The sequence below is a fragment of the Vulpes lagopus genome, chromosome 12 (genome assembly GCF_018345385.1).
Source record: "Vulpes lagopus strain Blue_001 chromosome 12, ASM1834538v1, whole genome shotgun sequence".
NCBI classification, from domain to species: Eukaryota; Metazoa; Chordata; class Mammalia; order Carnivora; family Canidae; genus Vulpes; species Vulpes lagopus.
This window is the reverse complement of record NC_054835.1, coordinates 41,264,467-41,285,697: the sequence shown is the minus strand read 5'-3', so window position 1 is coordinate 41,285,697 and position 21,231 is coordinate 41,264,467. Positions and strand designations below refer to the sequence as shown.

The 21,231-nt window shown below is 45.6% G+C and overlaps 3 protein-coding genes across 4 annotated transcripts; 2 read left to right on the top strand and 1 right to left on the bottom strand.

Annotated features, from left to right (window-relative positions):
* The first annotated feature begins 970 nt into the window (after positions 1-970).
* BECN1 (beclin 1) lies at positions 971-11,617 on the top strand. Of its 2 annotated transcripts, XM_041726697.1 has the most exons (13): positions 971-1,127; positions 1,403-1,531; positions 3,266-3,333; positions 4,850-4,908; positions 5,364-5,432; positions 5,584-5,674; positions 5,788-5,924; positions 6,091-6,285; positions 7,183-7,329; positions 8,743-8,892; positions 9,412-9,472; positions 9,926-10,068; positions 10,805-11,617. In XM_041726697.1, exons 2-13 carry the CDS (start codon positions 1,405-1,407, stop codon positions 10,971-10,973), a joined length of 1,416 nt encoding a protein of 471 aa, XP_041582631.1. In that variant the 5' UTR covers positions 971-1,127; positions 1,403-1,404; the 3' UTR covers positions 10,974-11,617. The 2 variants fall into 2 exon arrangements, with proteins under 2 accessions (XP_041582631.1, XP_041582632.1); XM_041726698.1 differs by lacking the exon at positions 5,364-5,432.
* A 135-nt stretch (positions 11,618-11,752) lies between these two features.
* CNTD1 (cyclin N-terminal domain containing 1) lies at positions 11,753-19,357 on the bottom strand. Its single transcript, XM_041726699.1, has 7 exons — positions 19,189-19,357; positions 15,861-15,936; positions 15,441-15,609; positions 14,293-14,455; positions 13,686-13,830; positions 12,957-13,053; positions 11,753-12,377 (listed from the first exon to the last, which is right to left on the bottom strand). The coding sequence occupies exons 1-7, from the start codon at positions 19,355-19,357 to the stop codon at positions 12,207-12,209; spliced, it is 990 nt and encodes a 329-aa protein (XP_041582633.1). The 3' UTR covers positions 11,753-12,206.
* Positions 19,358-19,714: 357 nt separating this feature from the next.
* Positions 19,715-20,814, top strand: LOC121473328 (cytochrome c oxidase assembly factor 3 homolog, mitochondrial). Its single transcript, XM_041725541.1, has 2 exons — positions 19,715-19,963; positions 20,310-20,814. The coding sequence occupies exons 1-2, from the start codon at positions 19,750-19,752 to the stop codon at positions 20,414-20,416; spliced, it is 321 nt and encodes a 106-aa protein (XP_041581475.1). The 5' UTR covers positions 19,715-19,749; the 3' UTR covers positions 20,417-20,814.
* The last annotated feature ends 417 nt before the right edge of the window (positions 20,815-21,231 follow it).

Genomic DNA, 21,231 nt, shown 5'->3' with positions numbered 1-21,231 from the left:
TTTCCTTTCTGGTTTTTGATTTTCATGTTAGGCTTAGAGAAACTTTCTCCACTCCAAAATTATAAAAAATAATCCATTAATGCTTTCAACTAGTACATTTAATCATTGTGTTTTTTTATGTTTAAATTTGTGACTTGGAGCTTCTTTTGGCATAAACAAAGAGGTAGAGATTTAGCTCTCTGCTATCTACATGGCTCTTTGGCTCCACTCATCACTAAATCTCATTTCCCCACTGATTTGAAATACTAACTTTTACCACATACTAAATCCCCTGTAAACTTGGTCTATTTTTGAACTATATTATGTTCCATTGATTGTGGTCTATTCCAGCACCAAGACAAAAATGTTTTAGTTTTATAATTTTAATAACCAAATATATGATATCTGAAGTGCTTGATTTTCCCTAATTAATGACCGAAATTTTAAAATCTAAATTTTACCTCCTCACCTTCCCCTTCAAGTGTGTCTATCACTCTTTCAGGGGCATTTGAAAGAAAGCCCAGCTCTCCCAAGGAGAAACTTTTATTTTATTTTTTAAGATTTTATTTATTTATTTGACAGAGGGAGAGCACAAGCAGACGGAGCAGCAGAGGGAGAGGGAGAAGCAGGCTCCCAGCTGAGATGGGTTCAATCCCAGGACTTGGGGATCTTGACCTGAGCCAGAGGCTGACACTTACTTAGCCTCCCAGGTACCCACCAAGGAGAAACTTTTAAAACTGATACTGCAGGAAGAATTTAAAAAATTCAGGGGATCCATTCAGAAGTGAGAATCTAAAGAAAAGTCACAGAATTACCTACTGGGTGAGGCTCCTCATTCTTTCCCAACTCCGTCCCAGGCATCTCCCCTGGCTACTATTGCCCACCCACCGACGCCTGCCGCGCTTCCCAGCTCAGCCTCTAGGGGGCGCGGCGGGGTCCCTAAGCGAGTAGTCTAGGACCGACCTTAGGAGCTTCAGGAAGGCGGTCCTGACGTCACGTCCGGTCCGTGCGGAAGTCCTCCGCTGGCCGACCGGGAAGTAGCGGAAGCCTGGGCGATGGCAGCCCTGGAGGCCTCGCTCCCCCGCAGACCCGACGCCACGGCGCCCCCACGGTAGACTGGAGCAGGGTGGCGGGCTCCGGGCCCCAAGGTGACGAGCTTCGGGGGCTGAGCTGGGGCTTCGGAAGGGAGCCTGGGAACCCTGACGGCCCCTGTCGAAGCCGCTCCCCTGACTCTGGGCTGATAAACTGCCTTTGCCAGGGCTGCCCCGGAAGCGGGTGCGCCTGATATCCGACCGCTCCTACAGGGAACGGCGCGGGCGAGGATTTCCCCCCGTCACTACACCAGCAAGGCTGCTGGTAGCCCCCGACCTAAGGTTCAAGGGCGCTGATTCTCCCTAACATGGCCTCCTCTCTACCACCGCAGGGATGGAGGGGTCTAAAGCTTCCAGCAGCACCATGCAGGTGAGCTTTGTGTGCCAGCGTTGCAGCCAGCCCCTGAAACTGGACACGAGCTTCAAGATCCTGGATCGTGTCACCATCCAGGAGCTCACAGGTCAGGGAGACCTTTGGAAAGAGGGTGATCAAGATTGTGGAAAGTGGGCAGCTTTGGAGATGTAGTTCTTAAGGTGCCTGTCATTGTCATCTGCCATAGACGCGCTGTGAACCCAGGAAAGTCACTTCATCTTTCGGGCTCCCTGTTTTTTCATTTCCAACATGAAGCAGTTCTGACACTGTGCTTCTGAGAGCTTCCTGGTTTAAGGAAATAACCTTAGTTTTTCTGCTCCTGCTGTTTCAAAGTAAAGGAATATGTATGTATAATTATAAACAGCATTTTTTGAGAGCTTACCATAAAGCAAGTGCACTACATGCGTTACATCATTTATCCCTACAACAACCCCAGTGGAGGTCATCATTTTACAGATGAGGAATTGAAGCTCAGAGAAGTTCAAGCTTATCCGGGGGCCAACAGCAGGTAAATGGAGGAATAGAATCTTAAAGTCCCAAGAGGTGAGATGAAGTTAGAAAAGAAAGAAAAGACTGAATAGTTTAAATAAGCTCATTAGTCCAGAGTCAGCTTGCCTTGATTTAAATCATGCCATTTACTAGCTGAATGACTTTTTACTTTCGAAGCCCTGGTTCCTTGCTTTCTTTATCTGTAAAATGTAAAATGACCTCAGGGTACTTGTAAGAATCAAATATGTTAAAGAACATAAGTACTTAGGAATATGCTGGGCAAATAGTACTGAAGTGTTAACTAGCTATTATTGTTGCTACCAATTTCTCTTTTTTGAGTGGGACTAAACTTTTAATACATTTTAATATTTTATTACAGAAAATTTCAATCATATGGTCAAGGGAATAGCATAATGAACTCCCTTGTATCCATCACCCAGCTTCAATATTAGCTACGTTGTGCTATTTTTGTGTTTTCTATATCTTCACACACCTCCCCTCCCCACTCAATTATTTTGTTTTTTATTCTTTTTTTTTTAAGTAAATTGTCATGCCTTTAAATGTACAAATCTTAGCTGTGCATTTTTGACAAAATGGGTACACTCATGTAACTCAGATCATTGGGATATAGAAAAGGTGTCATCTTCCCAGAAAGTTCCCTCATATTCCTTCCTAATTATTTTGGAGGAAAAAGGATGTTAACTTTTATTACAGAAAACTTCAGAGTATAATGAACTTTCATGTACCCATGAGCTAGCCTCAACAATTATCAATGCATATTTAAATCATGTTTCATCTGCAGCCCCATCTATTGCCTTCCCACCCCAAATTATTTGGGAGCAAATCTCAAACATAAAAATACTGTAAATGTTTCAGTAAGCATTTTTGAAAGATAAGGTATCTTTTTAAAAACACAATCATGGGCAGCCCCCGTGGCACAGTGGTTTAGCGCCGCCTGCGGCCCAGGGCGTGATCCTGGAGACCCTGGATCGAGTCCCACGTCAGGTTCTCTGTATGATGCCTGCTTCTCCCTCTGCCTCTCTGTCTCTATGAATAAATAAATAAAATCTTAAAAAAAAAAAGATTAAAAAAAATAAAAACACAATCATGATATTATAATGGGAAAAAATTAGCAATTCTTTAATCTGATTTAATGGGGGTAAGAGGAAGAAGACACAAGATTTATCTATGTGCAAATGGTACTTTAAAAAAGATGAAGGAAAAAAAAAAGATGAAGGAGTGGTGTGAGTTTTGTTTTATTTTCCCATACTTTCATACACACTCCAGCTTTTTAAAGACTTTTTTCTAACTCTAATATTTTCCTTGTCCTTAGCTCCATTACTTGCCACAGCCCAGGTGAAACCAGGAGAGACCCAAGAGGAAGAGGCTAACTCAGGAGAGGTATGAAATCCTGGAATGCAAACTGGGTTTCTACAGGGTACTTGGTGCTTAAGGATCCCCCAGATTTTGGGGATCTCCGGACCCAGAGATATTCTTCATGATCAGGCCACTGTGGGTCATTGGGGAGATACTGAAGTGCACCTGAGGTCACAGGATTACTGAATGAAGCATAATTTTAAAATGTGGGGAGAAGCTTTTTATTTGAAGCAGAATTACAAGCTGTTATAGGTGGGAGATGAGATGATCTACGTGTCTAGGTCATCTCAAGGCATGCCTGGTTTACATCTGTTGTCCCTAGCTAATTATTAATATCCACTCCTCTCTGTTCTCAAAAGCATCTTGATTTGGATTACAGTGTGATTAACCTAGCCAGAAAGGATCGTTAAATGTTAGAGGACGTGTCATTTTTATTTATTTTTACTTATTTATTTTAAGGATTTGATTTATTAGAGAGAGGGAGTATGTGCACACAAGCAGGGGGCAAAGGGGAGGCAGAGGGAGAAGCAGACACCCTGCCTGAGCAGGGAGCCCACCTCGGGGCCCAATCCCAGGATCCTGAGATCATGACCTGAGCTGAAGGCAGATGCTTAACCCACTGAGCCACCAAGGCACTCTCAGTGTGTCATTTTTATTTATTTTTTTTAATTTTTTTAATTTTTTTTTTATTATTTATTTATGATAGTCATACAGAGAGAGAGAGAGAGGCAGAGACACAGGCAGAGGGAGAAGCAGGCTCCATACACCGGGAGCCTGACGTAGCCTGACGTGGGACTCAATCCCGGGTCTCCAGGATCGCGCCCTGGGCCAAAGGCAGGCGCCAAACCGCTGCGCCACCCAGGGATCCCCTCAGTGTGTCATTTTTAAACTGTGATAATGTCAGTGATAATTTTCTTTGCCAAAGGTAGAGGTCATAAGAATTTGATCTCATGAAATTATATCAAAATATCAAAAACATACAAATTATCTACTTTGTTTTATGCCATGGCAAACTTCATTGCAATTTGATCTGGCTTTTTCCTTGTGCTGTGATTCAGGGCATTTTCTCTTATACCGGTAACTGGTAAGTGTTGAGAAAATACAAATTTAACTCCAGTAGAGTAAAACATAGGAGATACCGTTTCCCACAAAAAGTCACATAGGACTTGGTGTTTGTCTGTACTTGAGGTCCTTTCTTAGTGTACATATCTAGGGATTGGCTAGGTAATACCTATTAAGCCTCTGTGGTTTATCAAGTCCTGCAGTTTTCAATAAACGGTAAAGCCAGATAGTTCTGAAGCTGTTTGGGACTCCACCTCTAAGCTGCCAGAATTTTTTTTTTTTTTTAAGATTTTATTTATTTATTCATGAGAGACACAGAGAGAGAGGGAGAAGCAGGCTCCATGCAGGGAGCCTGACGTGGGACTCGATCCTGGGCCTCCAGGATCACGCCCTGGGCCGAAGGCAGGCACCAAACTGCTGAGCCACCCAGGGATCCCTAAGCTGCCAGAATTCTAATGTCCTCTTATTTCCTTCCCAGGAGCCATTTCTTGAAACTCGCCAGGATGGTGTCTCCCGCAGATTCATCCCCCCGGCCAGGTGCCTGCTACTCCCCAGCCCCCTAATCCTTGCCAAAGGCCAGTAGAATTTTAATGGAACCCAGAATTGAGACCTGGAGAAAGGTGATGGAGATGAATCATCACCTAGCTTTTTGCCTCCTCCAGAAAAGATGTATCCTCTTATACATACCTGGCCCATCACTTTCCCATATTGGTTTTCCCTGTATCCATTCACACAGTGGGAAGGGACAGTGGCTCTTGTGATGAAGAATCGAGAAAAGTCTGAAGGAGTGAATGCCTAATAAAAGAGATGGGCTCTTGAAAAGCTTTAAAATAGCAGATGTTCTTAGATGTTTGGGCTCTTAGTTGCTGATGTATGTGAAGGTGGCTGGCAAGGGATATAATATTTAAAAATGGTCTTTCCTGATTCTCCTCCTTTTCTACTGTAGACACACACACACATGTCAGTTTTTGATGCCCCCTCTCCCTCCTTAGTCCATCTAGGCCATCCTTCGTGCTGAGTGGCCCTGTGGAAGACCAGCATGGCCTTCCCTTGGGAGAGAGGTACCCTTGGGAGGCCAGTCGGGCTAGGAGTGGGTATGCGCCTTGAGGCCCCCTCAGCCGGTGCTTGAGAGTCTCTGCCACTGCCACTGCAGTAGGTGGAGGAGGCCTCTCTGCTCCCTCACGTGGCCCATGGGCGGGGGGCTGTCTGCAGGATGATGTCTACAGAAAGCGCCAACAGCTTCACTCTGATCGGGGAGGCATCTGACGGTGGTACCATGGAGAACCTCAGCCGAAGACTGAAGGCAAGTCTGCAGCATTGCTGTGTCCAGCAGTGGGCCCCAGCTGCTAGAGTGGGTGGCCAGACAGGCCACATGGAGCAAGCCCTATCTGACTCTCCTACACCCCACCCTTCTAGGTCACTGGGGACCTTTTTGACATCATGTCAGGCCAGACCGATGTGGATCACCCACTGTGTGAGGAATGCACAGATACTCTCTTAGACCAACTGGACACTCAGCTCAACGTCACTGAAAATGAGTGTCAGAACTACAAGTGAGCGCCCCTATAACCGGTGCCCGGAAATCCGGATCTGAGAGCTTAGAGTCTTAGAGCTGTCACTGCTCTGAGACTATTTGGCTCTTACCTGGGAGCTGTGCTCTGCTCGCGTAAACAGCATAGCAAGGTTCCATGCAGTGAGTATATTCTGTGTCCTTGGCAGACGCTGTTTAGAGATCTTGGAGCAAATGAATGAGGATGACAGTGAACAGCTACAGATGGAGCTTAGGGAGCTGGCACTAGAGGAGGAGAGGCTGATCCAGGAGCTGGAAGAGGTGGAGAAGAACCGCAAGATAGTGGCAGAAAATCTCGAGAAGGTCCAGGCTGAGGCTGAGAGACTGGATCAGGAGGAAGCTCAGTGAGTGATCACCCTATTCCTCTGTCTTCTTGGCCTTGAGGCTCAGGAGAAGTGGCTTCTAACTGAATTTGTCTGAGTGGTTTGTAAGTTGCAGTCACCTGTCATTTGGCAGCATGTCTGCTCCAGATTCCACATACTGATTGCAGGCCCTGTTCCCTGTTTCTTGAGGTCTGTTGGGAGGGATATGTATGGGGGTCAGCCTAATTAAGAGAAAAAAGTGGGTTGGTTAAATAGAGAAACCAGGGTTCTGGTTGCATTTCTGCCCTTTAGGGAACTGGGCTCATTTGGGTAAGTCACCCACCCAATCTGGCATCCTCCTCTGGAAAGATGAGAATATTGACCTACGTTAATTCTTTCCCAGCCCAAAAATTTCACTGGTAATCTTGACCTGAGAGAACCCTCTGCCTAGTGGAGGAGATCCAGTGTCCACACATTCTTGGGGAAGTGGCAGAAAAGTTATTTTTTTCAAAGTAGTGAGCAAATTCCCTTGAAAATGGTGTCTACTAACTAAAAAGACAGTTAAGTATCTAGAAGTGAAGTTATAGAAGTTCAGTTATGGTCAGTTCATGGAAAAGGCCACTTATAACCCCCTCACCTCACTTCTGTAAAAGATCAGAAATACAAGAGCCATTTGGCCTTGGTTTGGGAGAGTCCTGTTTTCCCCTACCTTTTGCATATGGGTGGCTGGAATTTGAGACATTTCTGTCCCTCGCAGGCAAAACAACTAGGGCTTGTATGTTCCTTTGAATGGGATCTGTGCCAAATAGAAAGGATGCTGTAACTGGGTCTAACCATAACTACCAGAATAGATTGTCATGAGGGGTGGTGAGAGAAATTTCAGCCCCAAACCTTCAAACAGCCCCAAACATCCTTCAGTGGCCACCTTGCTGCTCACAGGTATCAGAGGGAATATAGTGAATTCAAGCGACAGCAGCTGGAGCTGGATGATGAGCTGAAGAGTGTGGAAAACCAGATGCGTTATGCCCAGATGCAGCTGGACAAGCTGAAGAAAACCAATGTCTTTAACGCGACCTTCCACATCTGGTAATATGGGCTAGAGGGTGAGGAGGGTCTGGGAAGCACTCTACACCTGCACTTCAGCCGCAGGCCACTGAGCCAGGAAGCCCACCTCCCACTAAATAGGACTGTATATCGTCTCCCCATCCTGGTTGCTTGCATTCCCCATGATGAGATAGGCACTTCCAGGGGTTGGAATTCTAGAGCTTGGTGACATCCACTCCCCCAAGGAAAAGAAAAGATCTGAGCCTTCCAGTCCCATATAAACTTTGTCATCTGCCCAAGTGCTGCTTTCTTCCCTCCTAGGATCATTGATGTATTTATTCAACATTTTGTCCATTTAACTAGTATTTATTGAGCATCTCATACATGGTAGACACTGTGCTAAGTGCCAGAAGGGCAACAGCATACAGCATGCACTCTACCTTCTAGTTGCTTATAATCTCGCAAAAGGGGTGAAGATGTGATGGTTAATTGTGATGCACCGTGATAATTGTGAACCTCAGGGCTGGGGGACCTCTGGGGCCACACAAAGGCACTTGGCTAAATTTGGGAAGGCCACATGGAAAGTTTATCCTGGGGTGGGGGGTTAATGTTTAAACTGAGATGTGTGAAGTGGAAGTCTGCAGAGGAGGGGGTTGTTCCTAGCAGAGGAACATCATGTGCAAAGAAAGAGGAACACGGGAGTGGTGAGTCCAGAAAACTGAAAGGAGCTTATTGTGATAGGAGATTGAATGTAAAGGGGAGAGTGACAGGATATGAAACTGGAGAGTCACCAGTTCCCCAGGGAGCTCGTAGGCCTTATTAAGGGATTTGGGCTTCATCCAAGGGGCAGTGGAAACCACTGAAGCGTTTTAGGCAGGGAAGTGACCTAATTACATTTGTATTTGTGAATGATAGTTTCACCTGTGGTGTGAGAAGTGATGGGACAGGGAAGGCAGTGCCAGTGGTAAGGAGACTTGTCCATAGGACTCCAAGTGGGAAAAGATAGAGCAGTGGCATTGAGTGTGGAAATGAGTGGACAGATTGAAGAGATTTAGGAAGTCCAATCAAGAGAGCTTGGTGGTTTTTGAGGGGAGAGAGAGCAGAGAGAAAGCATTCAAGGATGATGCCCCCATTTCTGCTTTTGGCATCTGAGCACAGGAGGAAAGATGACAACTCACATTGGGACATGTACTTAAAGGGCCCAGTAGAGGGGTGCCTGGCTGGCTCGGTTGGTAGAGCAGGTAACTCTTGATCTTGGGGTCGTGAGTTCAAGCCCCACATTGGACTTAGGATTTGCTTAAGTAAGTAAGTAAAGTGCCAAGTAGAGCTTAGGTATATGAATCTGGAGATGAGGAGAGCCATGTATGTGAGGATTTAGGTGCGAGCAGAAGTCTGAGAAGTTGCTGAGCATTCAATTCTCCCTATACTTCCCCCTATCCTCCTGTCTTCCTCCAGGCACAGTGGACAGTTCGGCACAATCAATAACTTCCGACTGGGTCGCCTGCCCAGTGTTCCTGTGGAATGGAATGAGATTAATGCTGCTTGGGGTCAGACAGTGTTGCTGCTCCACGCCCTGGCCAATAAGATGGGTCTGAAATTTCAGAGGTAGGAAATGCACTCTTTTCTTGGGGTGTGGCATGTCCCTGATATATTCTGTATCTCCAGCCTAGTATTCTTTTCTGCTATGACAGGAGCCCTTGCTCCCAACACGCTGAGAATTTTCTGTGTGTGGAGCCTTTGCTTCTGATTTTCCCCTTAGGACAGGGCTCTTTCCACTCATTGGGCAGTCCTTGAACTGCCTGGCCAGAGTTGTGATCCCCAACCCAGCGTCTCCAGAACCCTGATGGTTCCTCAAGCTGTTTGCAGCTTCTTTTTTTTTTTTTTCAGCCTAAATAAGACCTACATTTACCAATGAAAGGTCACCAGACAATTATATAATAAATGTACTTTGTTCAGTAAACAATATCTTTTAAACATGGAGCCTACGGGAAAATGAAAAGGTGGGTAGGAATAATAAAAGTAGTCCTTGGGTAGGATGAAGCCTGAAAATCACTGGGTTATAACATTCTGATAATCACTTTAGGAGGAGTCCTGTATTCATCTCCATATGCATCTCCATTTTAGGTATCGACTTGTTCCCTATGGAAACCATTCGTATCTGGAGTCTCTGACAGACAAATCTAAGGTATCTGGGAAGTCCCATTTTCAGTGGAGTGCAGAATCCTTGTACTTTCTGACAGATAGTTTACCTTGGATATTAGCATTTCTTAGATTCTTTCTTAGCCAGAAGTGTCTCATTATCCCATGTCTTGTTCGGTGTCTTATCTAGTTCAGGATTAGCTCTTTGGGGCCTAGAGACACAAAGTAGGTTTTTAACAGTCTGTTGTAAAGGGCCAAGAGCAGATCAGAGGAGGAGGCATATGCTAGGGTAGGAAAGGAATCACCATGAAATACGTGTGTAATACATTTCCAGTGGTGGTGAACAGTTCTTAGGTGCATTGTATTGGCCCAAGATTGCCGTTTCCAGTGGAATAAATACAGACAAAACATGACTTAAGAGGTTGATAGGCTTGGGAGAAATGTCTGGTAGCCTGTCTTGGTGCCACGCCCTGAGCCAGTTCTTTCTCTTCTGGAGCAGGAGCTGCCATTATATTGTTCTGGGGGGTTGCGGTTTTTCTGGGACAACAAGTTTGACCATGCCATGGTGGCTTTCCTGGACTGCGTGCAGCAGTTCAAAGAAGAGGTTGAGAAAGGCGAAACCCGTTTTTGTCTGCCCTACAGGTCAGTATTCCCTGATGCCGAATGAACCTGGGGTGGGACCAAATGGACAGGACTGAAAGGACAGTAAGAATGGAAGCAAGACATAGTATAAATGGTGGGAAAGCAGAAAACGGTGCAAAATCACATAACACCGATGGGCAAAGACTGAGTCAATGCTCCAAGCAGGACAAAACCTGACCACCTGGTCCTTGAAGAGAAAGAATATTATCTCTGGTGCTTTGGGGGATTTGCTTACCACAGAGCTCAAACTGGCCTTCTAATTTCAGAAAGCTTTTCTGCTTAAGCCCTTGGAAATATACAGGAATGCTTCCTTTGGTCAAATCTCGTAGGAGCTCAGTGACAGAGACCGTAGTTCAAGAGAGTAAGGCTGAGCTACTTCTATCACCCCAAAACAAAGCATTTCTTTTCTTCTGCCTCCTTCCTCTCCCCATGAGTTCAGGGATGCCTAGGAAAACAGTCAGGAGTACTGTAACCCTCATTTACCCTCTGCTCCAGGCTTTTCATTTGTTTGGGTGTGTGTCCCGTCCCTGTACTCTGCAATGACAATGAGGCTCTTGTGACAACCTTCTTGATGTTTGGCTTTCAAGCAAATCCAAAATACACTCCATCCCTCGCCAAGAGTTCTTTAATAGATAAAATGACGTGAATGGTCCCATGATCAAGTCCCTGCCCATTTGCCTGAACTGACTTAACTCTGATCTCAGTTACTAATGAGCTCTGCTCTGTCCATCTGCAGGATGGATGTGGAGAAAGGCAAGATTGAAGACACAGGAGGCAGTGGCGGCTCCTATTCCATCAAAACCCAGTTTAACTCTGAGGAACAGTGGACAAAAGCTCTCAAGTTCATGCTAACGAATCTTAAGTGGGGTCTTGCTTGGGTGTCTTCACAGTTTTATAACAAATGACTTTTTTTTCTTAGGGAGACATTTGCCTTAAAGGCTTTAAATTGTTTTGTTTGCAAAGAGAAAAAAATGTTTTAAATTAAATTCGGGTACTATTAAACAGCACATGTTTACAATACCAAAAAAGAAAAAAATCTACAAAAGCCACTTTATTTTAGGATATCATGTGACAGTTTCCAGAGCTACATGCCATGTACAGCTACCAGCCTTTGTCATAGTTTTGACTCTTAATCCCATACCTTCATTTCCCTCTCTCCCCTCAAAACAACTAATTTAAATTTGCTTTGTTGTTGTTGTTGTTGTTAACTGAATTGAGTTGAGATTGATATGTTTTCGCTGGGTTTTATCTCTCTCAACTTCCTGCACTTACAATATGAAATAGAAACTTTTGTCTCCACTGATATGACGAGATGTGTGAGACACAGTTGGCCAACGTGAGAAAATGACACATAAGCTTTGGTCACCAGGTGGTGTGATCAGAAGCTTGAAATTTAACACTCTTGTCCTCACTCAGTTCTAGTACTGAATGCCTACTCTGCTCTCTGTTAGAAATATGAAATGGTGTTTGATATTGTCTGAGACATTATGGAAAGATTTAATTATTTGTAATAAAAGATTTACTGCAGTCTGATAACTGCCCAGAGGTACACTGTTGGGTTTTTTGTTGACTAAGATAGAGTGCTTTATATTCTGGGAGTATTGAGTTCAAGTGCAGGTATGTGGAAATTCTGTCGAAACATGTTTAGAGATGGATTAGTGTTAGTTTTACAAAAGACTAGTGGAAATCGTCAGCTGTACAGGAAGCCCTATTTGTGTACATCTCAATGACAGAACAGAGATGTTAAACTAACTTTAAGGGGAAATAAAGGCTGCCTCCTCGATGGTCAGTCAAGGTCACCCAAACAGTCCCAGTTTTCAAGCCCCTGGTTAATACTAATTTCCATGTCTGGTGTTCTGTCTCAATGAAATGAACAGTTAAGGAAAAGCTATAAATGTCTTGTTAAAAATGAACCAACTTCACTAAAATGCCTCCTCCCAGCTCCTTGACATTTTTAGTCTGATTCGGCAAAAAAGACATGCTTGTCAACTTTCTCAGATGCAGAAAAAGGAGCGTGAAGTTGGAATACAAAACAGTTCAAAAGATACTTGGAACATTTGTACCCTGAGTCTGAGAGTAAACAAAAGGGATGAGCACCATGACAGAAAGCTGTTTATACTTCATGGGTTGAGCGTGCCTCATGTGTTGGAGGAGGCAGCAGCCCTCAGAGCTCTGGCCTCCAGGTGGGGAAGAACAGGCTGCTGTCGCCTCGGAGTGTTAGCTCCCACGCTGTGAGTCAGGATTGCGTAAGAGAACTCAGCAATGCTTTCCAGTGCAATGCCAGTGATGCTCTGCAAATGCCCCACAACCTTCAGAAATAGATAGATTTCTTATTACTATATAATCTCAACATGTTTCAGTGCACAAGCAGACACATTGCTTGGGCTGTTCTCTCAAACCAGATATAAATTTTTCTGTTTCTCTGTGTTTACAGAGAAGATTAAATCCAGATCACAGTGTTTGCCAATGGCCAAATTACATTAGGACATCTTTACCCTCCTAGCGTTACCCTTAAGAGTTTCTTTCTGCTAGACATTGCATTCTGCTAGAGATAAGGTCTGTGAAATATGAAGAGGACATCTGGGCCCTGACATTGTCTTCTGTTGGGGAGGATATACGTATTGGACCTGAACATAATGAATTATCATCAGAAAGGGAAGCGAACAAGCTGAACATGGTCCTGCATTTCCAGTTCCATAAGGGGAACATCAGAGAGTGCTTTTCAGACCTACCCTAGTGTTTCCTTCTCCAAATCCTGCTTATTCATCCTAATCCCCTGGGTCTTGACTTATCTTTTATAAACTGCCTTCTCTTTTCCTTTAACCGATGGGAGAATGCTTCCTACTAAGTGAATTCTGACCATGCTGGTCTTGCTCAGTGGTGCACACCTGGCTCCAGCACTCATGGTTTTGGATGAAAGCACTCGCTGCGATGATTCCTACTGCCAACAGCATGAAGTCTTCCTTCACTGAAACAAACTTTTCCCTGAGTGATTAAAACCATATTAATTTTAGAGCTTGAATGGAACTTAATCTTTCAAATCCCAGAGCCATGGGACTTCAGCTATGGGTTATGTTGATCATCTTGGACTTTTTTAGATACAGAAGGAAATGGCCAAGTAATGCCTAATTGGCCCCTCTCCCCCAGCCCACCTGGTATTAAAACATGAGCCTCCTGACTGGTTTATGGGCCTTTGTTGTCCCATCTGCCTCCCTAACAAATGTAACTGTGAGTCTTCTTACCAGTCTGACTTTACAGTAATCAAACACTTTTGTCCAAGTTATAACCCTGTGACTGGCTTCTTTTCCTAAGCGACTAAAAGGCAGTCCAGTAATCTCAAATCTAAGCAGCAGTAAAGGAAGAACTATGAAAGAAAGTATATTAATTACCTGCAGTCATTTAAAATTAAAAGCAAAATCCTTTAGGGTTTTGCTGATTGGGCTCAGTCATCTGCATCCAAGCAACATACTGGGAGTTCATTAAAACCGGGTAACCTGCACAGGTTATCTGTGGACTGGATGCCTTATTGGGTAAATTCCATTCCCATGGTATGTTCTTGAGGTCTGCTCCTGACTTGCTGTTTCTGGAAGAGGCTTACTGGAAAGAGGTTGCCTTACCCTTGCAGCTGACTGGGGATGGGGTTTTCAATTGAAGCCCTCAGAAGGCTCTCATATATGGGTTCACGCAGGAGATAGACAAGGTCGAGCAGAGTCAGGCAGGTTGCGTGCAGCCGTGTGGCTGGGACCAAACAGCCATTGTATCCTAGATGGAGCATGGGCACAGCAAAGAGCGCTAAATGAGTCCTCTAATCATGATCACTGTTGTCGTCTGACATAAAGCTCCTGAGCTAATGTGTTCTGTAGGAAACCTCTAGCTGGAGGTCAACTTTAAAGGATAAAGGGAGAGGTAGAGAAATCTCCATCTGCAGTGTATATATACTTAGAGTATATTTGTTTGTTCCCCTCTTATCTCATGCCTCTCTAGAAAATCAGCTCTTTGATTCTGCAATAAGAGAATGCCCAGTGAGTCCAAATAGAAGCCAGGTGCTGAGACCTGAGTTCCCTTCCCAGCCAAGTACCAGAGGGAACACATGACTCAGTTGTCCCCGGCTCCCTGCTGTTTCTCATTGGTGGGTTTTGTCTCCTGCTTCCAAACCTGCTTCCATTCCTATTGCCTTCTATGGAAGATTCCAACCCACACCCCCTGACACACTTAATAAGGTACCTAAAACCTCCAGAAGCATTTCCACATATGCCAGGGGAGTAGGCAGATTGATTTGGAAGTTCAGGGACTTCAAAACATCAAGTTCTGACTCCAGCAGTTCTTCTTTAGTGTGTACATACCCCAGAGACTGGAGGAAATTCAGGACTGTAATGTTGCTGATAATCTGAGCAAAGAAAAAACAGTGAGAGGGAGAAAAGGGTGTCAGACTAAAAGGTCACACATCTTGGCAGAGCATACAAGGCTTTTCACAATCCAGCCCATGTCTTCACCGCATCTTCTCTCTTGGTAATTGCCCCCCACGCCCCACACTTGTCAGAGTGGATTACTTGCAGCTCCCAAGCCCATCCAGCTCTCCAAGTCTGTACATGTGCTGCTTCCTGTGTCTGGATCTCCCTTTCCTCCCCCTCCTCTCTCCCTGCTTTCCTTCACTCCTCTCCCTCTTTTAGTATCCATCCATCTCCTTCCTACCCACCCCTACTCCCATCAAGAAATCATTTTCTCTAAACACATTTCCTTGACTTTCCAAGACCATGGAGGTACACTCACAGCTGTATTTACACTCATCTGAGTACCCTCCCACATTATTTGCCTGTGTGTCTTCTCCCATTGGATAATAAATTCCTTGAGAGCGCAGGCAGTATTTTTCCTTGTTGTACCCATGCTGTACCCATGGTGCAGCTTCTGGCCATAAAAGACAGTGAATATTTGTTGCAGGAATGGTATTTTGCTATACAGGCATTGGGTAGGGGTATGGAAACATGTTATCCTCGATAAATGTAACAGTTTGTCCTTAATACTGATAGGCCTGTTGGCAATTCAGGCACCTTACATAAACTGTCCTTGAGTCCAAGGGGAGGAAAGGTGACCTGTGTGAATGATGGCATCTGTCCAGCAATTACACTTTGGGAACAGAACTTGAGGCTATTTAAAAATTGCATTTCTGTGACTGTGTGTGTGTTTGTGTGTGTGTGTGTGTGTGTGTGTGTGTGTGTGTGTGTGTAGGAGGTGTGCTTAGGAAGCATAATTGCACTCTGAAATTTCCACAGGAGTAGTAACGCCTAGCTTAGGAGGAGGTTTCCCACAATCCCCTTTGGACAGGCTGGTTTCTGCTAACTCTCAAGTGCCCAGGAGGGACCCCAGCTCCTTACTTTGTAGTGGAAGGAAAGTTTGCTTGCCAGTTGAACACATGACACAAGACGCAAGATAAACTTGTTGAAAAGCTGCTCTTTCAGAGCTTTCCAATTCTGAGGCTCTTTCTTCTCTCTCAGCTGGATCGTGGCTTGCCTGTACATATTCTCTGCCTGCTTAATCATAAACCTGTAAGGAAGGGAAGGGGAGGGTAAGCAATCCACAGTCACTCAAACTCAAGGGAGTTTGTGCTGCAAACTGCTGTATATTCTCTCCAATCTCAGTCCCTGGCTGAGCAATGTACATTTGCAATTAATAGAGGGTGCAAAACCAGGTCTTGCGGTGAAGGCGACTGTACTTTTTTTCTTCTTTGTTAAGACTTGGGTACATTAGCTGTTCTAAGAGGTACCACTCACAAAGGCCTATGCTCAGGGCTTTACCTTTCCAGGATTTCTACAGCCTGGTAGCTCACAGATTTCTCCAGACACCATTGTTCAGACAGGAGAAAAACAAACTCTGCCAAAACAAGAAAAAAGAGCCTAATTCACAAGGTGCAACCAAAACCATTCTGTGAACTCCTGGCATCGTGTAAAAGCCATGATGGGGCCAAGGGAAGAGGGTCAAGGGGTGAGAAAAGAGACTGGAACAACCCAAGCTGAGCTGAGTTCCCTTTCCTGCCAACAGGCAGATCAGAATCACGAAAAGGAGGCTGACCAAGCACCAAAATCAAGGGCTTACCAAGCCCCCTCAGTGACCCTTGAGTCTTCCTGTGCGTCTTAGCTAATAAAAGGCTTGGCCAGCTACACACAAACATACCAGCTGGCCTAATTGGCCTCTGCATCATGCTGGGAACCTCCAGCTTCAAGGGAGATTTTTGGATGGATAAAAACCCTAGCCCCTATATTCTGTTATCAGTGGAATGTTGGCAGGAACAGAAAAGTCCCTCCTGGAGCTTCAATATTCTTTATAACACTGTTTGTTTAGTAACCACCCTCTGGAGAACCCCCATTGCTTTACAAACACAATTCACCTTACAGCTGGATACCATCTCCCCACCACTAGTTTGTTGGGTAAATCTGTGGTGGTGACTGAGCCTCTCCCTAAGAGCAAGTTTGTTACTGTGGAGTGGCTTGTTTGGAAGAAATGTCAGCTAAATCAGGGAACACGGCCCACTTTGTGACGGGGGTTGGGGGGCAAAGTCACTGGGGAGGTTAGGAAGGGCAAGTTACCCTGGCAAGATCTTAGGTCGCCTCTGTTTCTCTTTGAAATAACAGCCCCAGATAGAGTTCTATTTAGTTTGCAATATCATTAGAGGATGGAAACAGTTCTCAGCAAAGGAAGCTCCTGTAGAACTTGGGACTTTTAGCACTGATCGGCAAAGAATTACACATAGTCAAATGACCATGTGTCTTCAGAGGAAATTTGACGTTCTCAGACACATAAAAGTCATGCTAACACAAGACAGTTGAACAATTTGACACATGTTCCACATATGTACAAAACCTTACTGTACAGAAACTAAAGCCCTGTTAGTATCCAATACAGAAGATAGCATAAGCAATTAAGCAAAATACCCTAGAATACATGATTGTGTCATCAGTCATTTTTTTTTTGCTGGAGTTTAGGCTTTATTTCTTTGCTTTGTGTGTGAGCATATAGTTGTTTTGCTTTGCTTTGTTTTGGGTCTGAATTATCTGGGCAACTGTTTCTATTTTCTAGTTTAATTTGCCAAGAAAACTGAGCTAGGGTTAGGTGCAATGGATGATGGTTATGCTTTCCCTCCCTACTGGCTCTCCCTCCTGCACTTTACAAACATAACATCTATTATCTGAAAAGACCCTCTTCCTTCCGTTGTCTTAAGCTAGGGCTCTTTATCTCCCTAGTTTCCATCACTGTTAACTTTTTTGAAAGCCTGGCTTAAACCTGCTGCTTCCACTTCCTCATGAATTCCCTAATGTTCTGCACTTTGGCTTCTACTTTTCCCAGCTTGTTAAAACAATGATCTCAAAGGCTAGCAAATATGTCCAAATTGTTAAATAGCATCACCCTTTGCAACCTTTATTCCATTGTTCATATCACTGAGGCATGTGAAACTGGTGACGATCATCCTTCTTGAAACTCTCTTGGTTCTGTTCCTTGGTTCAGAGGTATCTTGGTTCTGTTCCTTCCTCCCCAACCATATTTTTAGTTCCCTTCATGACTCTTCTTCCTACTTTAATCGCCTGAACACAAAATGTCTCCCAAGGAACTGTCCTTCACCTGTTTCTCTTTTTCTCCCTCTCAGACTCATCATTCTCTGCCAGTTTTCTTTCTTTCTTTTTCTTTCTTTCTTTCTTTCTTTCTTTCTTTCTTTCTTTCTTTCCTTCTTTCTTTTGATTTTATCAATTTATTAGAGAGAGAGAGAGAAAGCACAAGGGGGACAGGGGCAGAGGGAGAGGGAAAAAGTGACTCCCCTATGAGCAGGGAGCTGGATACAGGGCTCCATCCCAGGACCCTGGGATCATGACCTGACCTCAAGCAGATCTTTAACCAAATGAGCCAACCAGGCACCTCTCCGCGTTTTCAACAGTATCATTATGAAGATAACTCCTAAACCTTTATCTCTAGTTCTGACCTCTCTTCTGACTTATTTTCTTAAACAGCTCACTAGAAACCCTCCTTTAGATGTTTTACAGGCACTTTAAACTCAGTAGATCCCAAACCAAACATGTTATCTTTCCCAAACAAAGGTCACATTTCCTCCTAAAGCTTCATTTTCTTAATGAATGTGTGTATATCTCCTAATGGTACCACTATACTCTCAATCTCCTAGGTTCAACCCTTTGGCTGTGGTCATCCATGCCTTCACCTCTTAACTTCATCCATTATAGAGCCCCAGATTTTATCTCTGTTTAATCCATCCTCCCTTGTCATTCCCTCTGCCCTATTGCCTAAACTATAGAGTCTGCACTCCAGAGTCTTCTGCCACACAGACTCCACTGGTCTACCTCCCTCCTCTCTCTCTTTCTCTCTCTTCCAATCCATTCTTTACATCAGAGCCAACATACTTTTTCTAGGGCAAAGGCTAAAAGTCCTATCACTACCATATTTGAAAAGTTTCAATGCCTTCTTGCTTCCCTACTAAGCTATGGATAAAACTCCTCTCCTTGGCGTTCCACATGGAATGTCTCCAAACTACATTTCTGGCCTTAATTTCAACTATTCTTCCACATGCTCTGGACAACCTGGACTTAAACACTGTACCCACACTCACCCCAAGCTTCTCTACTTCCACGGCTTGACTCAGGTTATCCCCCTTTGGTAGAAACTCCCTCCCCCTCCCCGTCTCTCCCCCTCTGCCAACCAAAAGGTCATCCTTCCTGGAGGTCTACCATACCCCGACGACCCCCTTCATTCTTCCTACCCTCATCTCACCCTACCACTCCTTTCAGTCCCCATAAAAGTTACTTTTATCTGGTATGTCGCTTCTCTAACCGGTACTTGCTCCTAGTCGTCTACAGATTTGTTCCAATAGCCTCCCGAGCAGGGACTCAAACTTGTTGCATCCCGGTCTCCCAAGTGGTGTGCATGAGCACTCTACGGGTTGAAATCAAGGATAGGGTGCTGGCGGATCTTGTCTATCACGAAATCCCCTGTACCTGGCAACTAGTAGTTACACTAACAACACTTATTTGAATGAATAAGGGGAGCTGAGTCTCCAGGTTGGTGCCTCAAAGACCGGTGCCCTCAGTCTCCCTCGAAACCGGTTCCCCAGCCCCGCGTCCACACCCACGATCCGGGTCTCCCTGAAGCTGCCCATCCGGCCTGCAGCCTCCTGTATGGCTTGCTCATTCTGCTGCACCAGGTGGAGCAGAGCGTCTTCGATGGTCTCTGTGGCGACAGCTCCGAACTGAAAGTCACTGAGGGAGGCCGGTCTTGACCTCACAGGTCCGTCCATTTTCAGAAACCTTTGGGGGCACCTGGACGGCTCACTGGATCCATAAACCGACCCCCTTAGCTTCACTCCAGAGTCTTCTGCCACACTCTGGATTCCTCGTCCCCTTCTGTGTGCTCGTCTTCACCTGAAGTCGGAGGAAAACCTAGTTCCCTCCACGGCCTCGAGCCCTCCACTGCCTTTCCAACGGCCGCGGACCCCTCAGCCAATCAGAAAGCTTGGCCGCTTGCCGCCTCCCGCCGCCCAACGCGTGAGACCAAGAGCTGCACTCGCTTGGGGGGGGAGGGAGAGAGGAGGAAACACGGACTACAATTCCCAGCGTCCCCTGCTACGGCCCAGGACTGCTATTCCCAGCAAGCCCTGCGCCCTGGGACTGCGAAGGCTGGAGCGGCAATATGGCAGCGCCTGGTGCAGGTGACCCTCTCAATACTAAGAGTGGACAGGCCCCTGTGGCTCAGCGCATCGACCCGACCCGGGAGAAGCTGACTCCCGCGCAGCTGCAGTTCATGCGGCAGGTGGAGCTCGCCCAGTGGCAGAAGAGGCTGCCGCAAAGGCGGACCCGGAACATCCTTACCGGCCTGGGCATCGGGGCCGTGGTGTTAGCTATTTGTATCCATCCGGACTGTAGGCTCAGGAGACGGCATAGGGAGGCAGGGGAAGGGGAGCAGAGGCGCGTAGTAGGGCAGTGTGGGGGTGGTAAACGGAGCCCGAGCTGTGAAAGTCTTGGCCGTTTCTGATGCCGAGCCAAGTGTTTGATGTGCCTTATTTTGTCATTTTAACATGCTCTTTTAATATGAGTTATTAATAATAACGGAATCGGGGTCAGGGCTCAGAAAAAGCAGAGGGCAGAAGATCGAATCACTGATTTGGGAGGGTGTGTAACATGGGTGGTGGAGAAAGTCTAGGAAAAGGCACTGTGCATACTCCGAGAGGTTTCCTGAACCCACTTCCCCAGATGGCTACACCTTCTACTCCGTGTCCCAGGAACGTTTCCTAGATGAGCTGGAGGATGAGGCCAAAGCTGCCCGAGCCCGAGCCCTCGCGAGGGCATCAGGACCCTGAACCAGGGGGACATTGCACGTCTCCAACCCGCTGGAGCCCCTTTCACGTGGTGGATGATACCGGTGATCCTGTGGAAATCCAAGCCTGCACACAGCATTGATGGCCTCAACGCTGAACGATGATTGAGCCCAAGAATTTATTGCATTTGGCCAGGTCAAGGAAGTATTGCCCACCTTACAAAAATTGTGTTCAGTCACTGAGCCCATCTTGCAGTTTGTTTCCTTTTTTGAGAGCTGTATAACCTTGGCTTTTCTCAGGCTTTCAGACTTTGTGGTTTACCCTCTTTACCTCCCTGGGGCTTAGCTGTTATGGAGGTGGCAGCTATGTGTAATGTTGGAGCCTAAAGTGGGAAAGATGGAGTTAGGTTGAGAATAATAAACTGAGTCACCTCTCTTGGAGCCAAATGGGTGTGTTGAGGCTGAGGGGGGCATGGCTATGCTGGAAAACTCCACAGGCAGTAGCTGCAGCAGTGGCATTGCCCCAGGGAGCTGTAAATCTTTAACTAGAATTACTTTTTCCGTGAGATCTTTCCGTCTGATTTAAGGGAGAGATCATGGTGGGTCACTGGGCTGTGTGAGACTGAACCATGTCTTCAGGGAGGGAAGGTCACTCTTCTGTTCTCTACCTTTAAAAACATCCTTACTCTAACTGTCCTGCCTTTTCCCGTTCTGAGAGGGGTGGATGAAAGATGAGGGGCAAACAGGCTTCCTTCTTTTAATTTCCACTTGGGCCTGCTTTTGTAGGCTGAAGGTGGAGTCTGGATGAGATCTTAGGTTGGTCAAGTGGATCACTGACCTTGTAGTTTCCTCATGAAC

Bases quoted from the DNA above. Each gene is read 5' to 3' on its own strand.
- CNTD1 (XM_041726699.1), bottom strand. From the start codon at position 19,357: ATGGACGGACCTGTGAGGTCAAGACCGGCCTCCCTCAGTGACTTTCAG. The intron at 13,054-13,685 runs GTAAGGCAACCT...TTAATCACTCAG, and splicing joins ATCCCCAGTCAGCTGCAAGG to GGAAAAGTTTGTTTCAGTGA. The intron at 12,378-12,956 runs GTGTGCACCACT...CTATTTCTGAAG, and splicing joins ACCATGAGTGCTGGAGCCAG to GTTGTGGGGCATTTGCAGAG.
- BECN1 (XM_041726697.1), top strand. From the start codon at position 1,405: ATGGAGGGGTCTAAAGCTTCCAGCAGCACCATGCAGGTGAGCTTTGTG. The intron at 5,433-5,583 runs GTACCCTTGGGA...GGCTGTCTGCAG, and splicing joins GGCCTTCCCTTGGGAGAGAG to GATGATGTCTACAGAAAGCG. The intron at 8,893-9,411 runs GTAGGAAATGCA...TCTCCATTTTAG, and splicing joins ATGGGTCTGAAATTTCAGAG to GTATCGACTTGTTCCCTATG.
- LOC121473328 (XM_041725541.1), top strand. From the start codon at position 19,750: ATGGCAGCGCCTGGTGCAGGTGACCCTCTCAATACTAAGAGTGGACAG. The intron at 19,964-20,309 runs GTATCCATCCGG...CCACTTCCCCAG, and splicing joins GGCCGTGGTGTTAGCTATTT to ATGGCTACACCTTCTACTCC.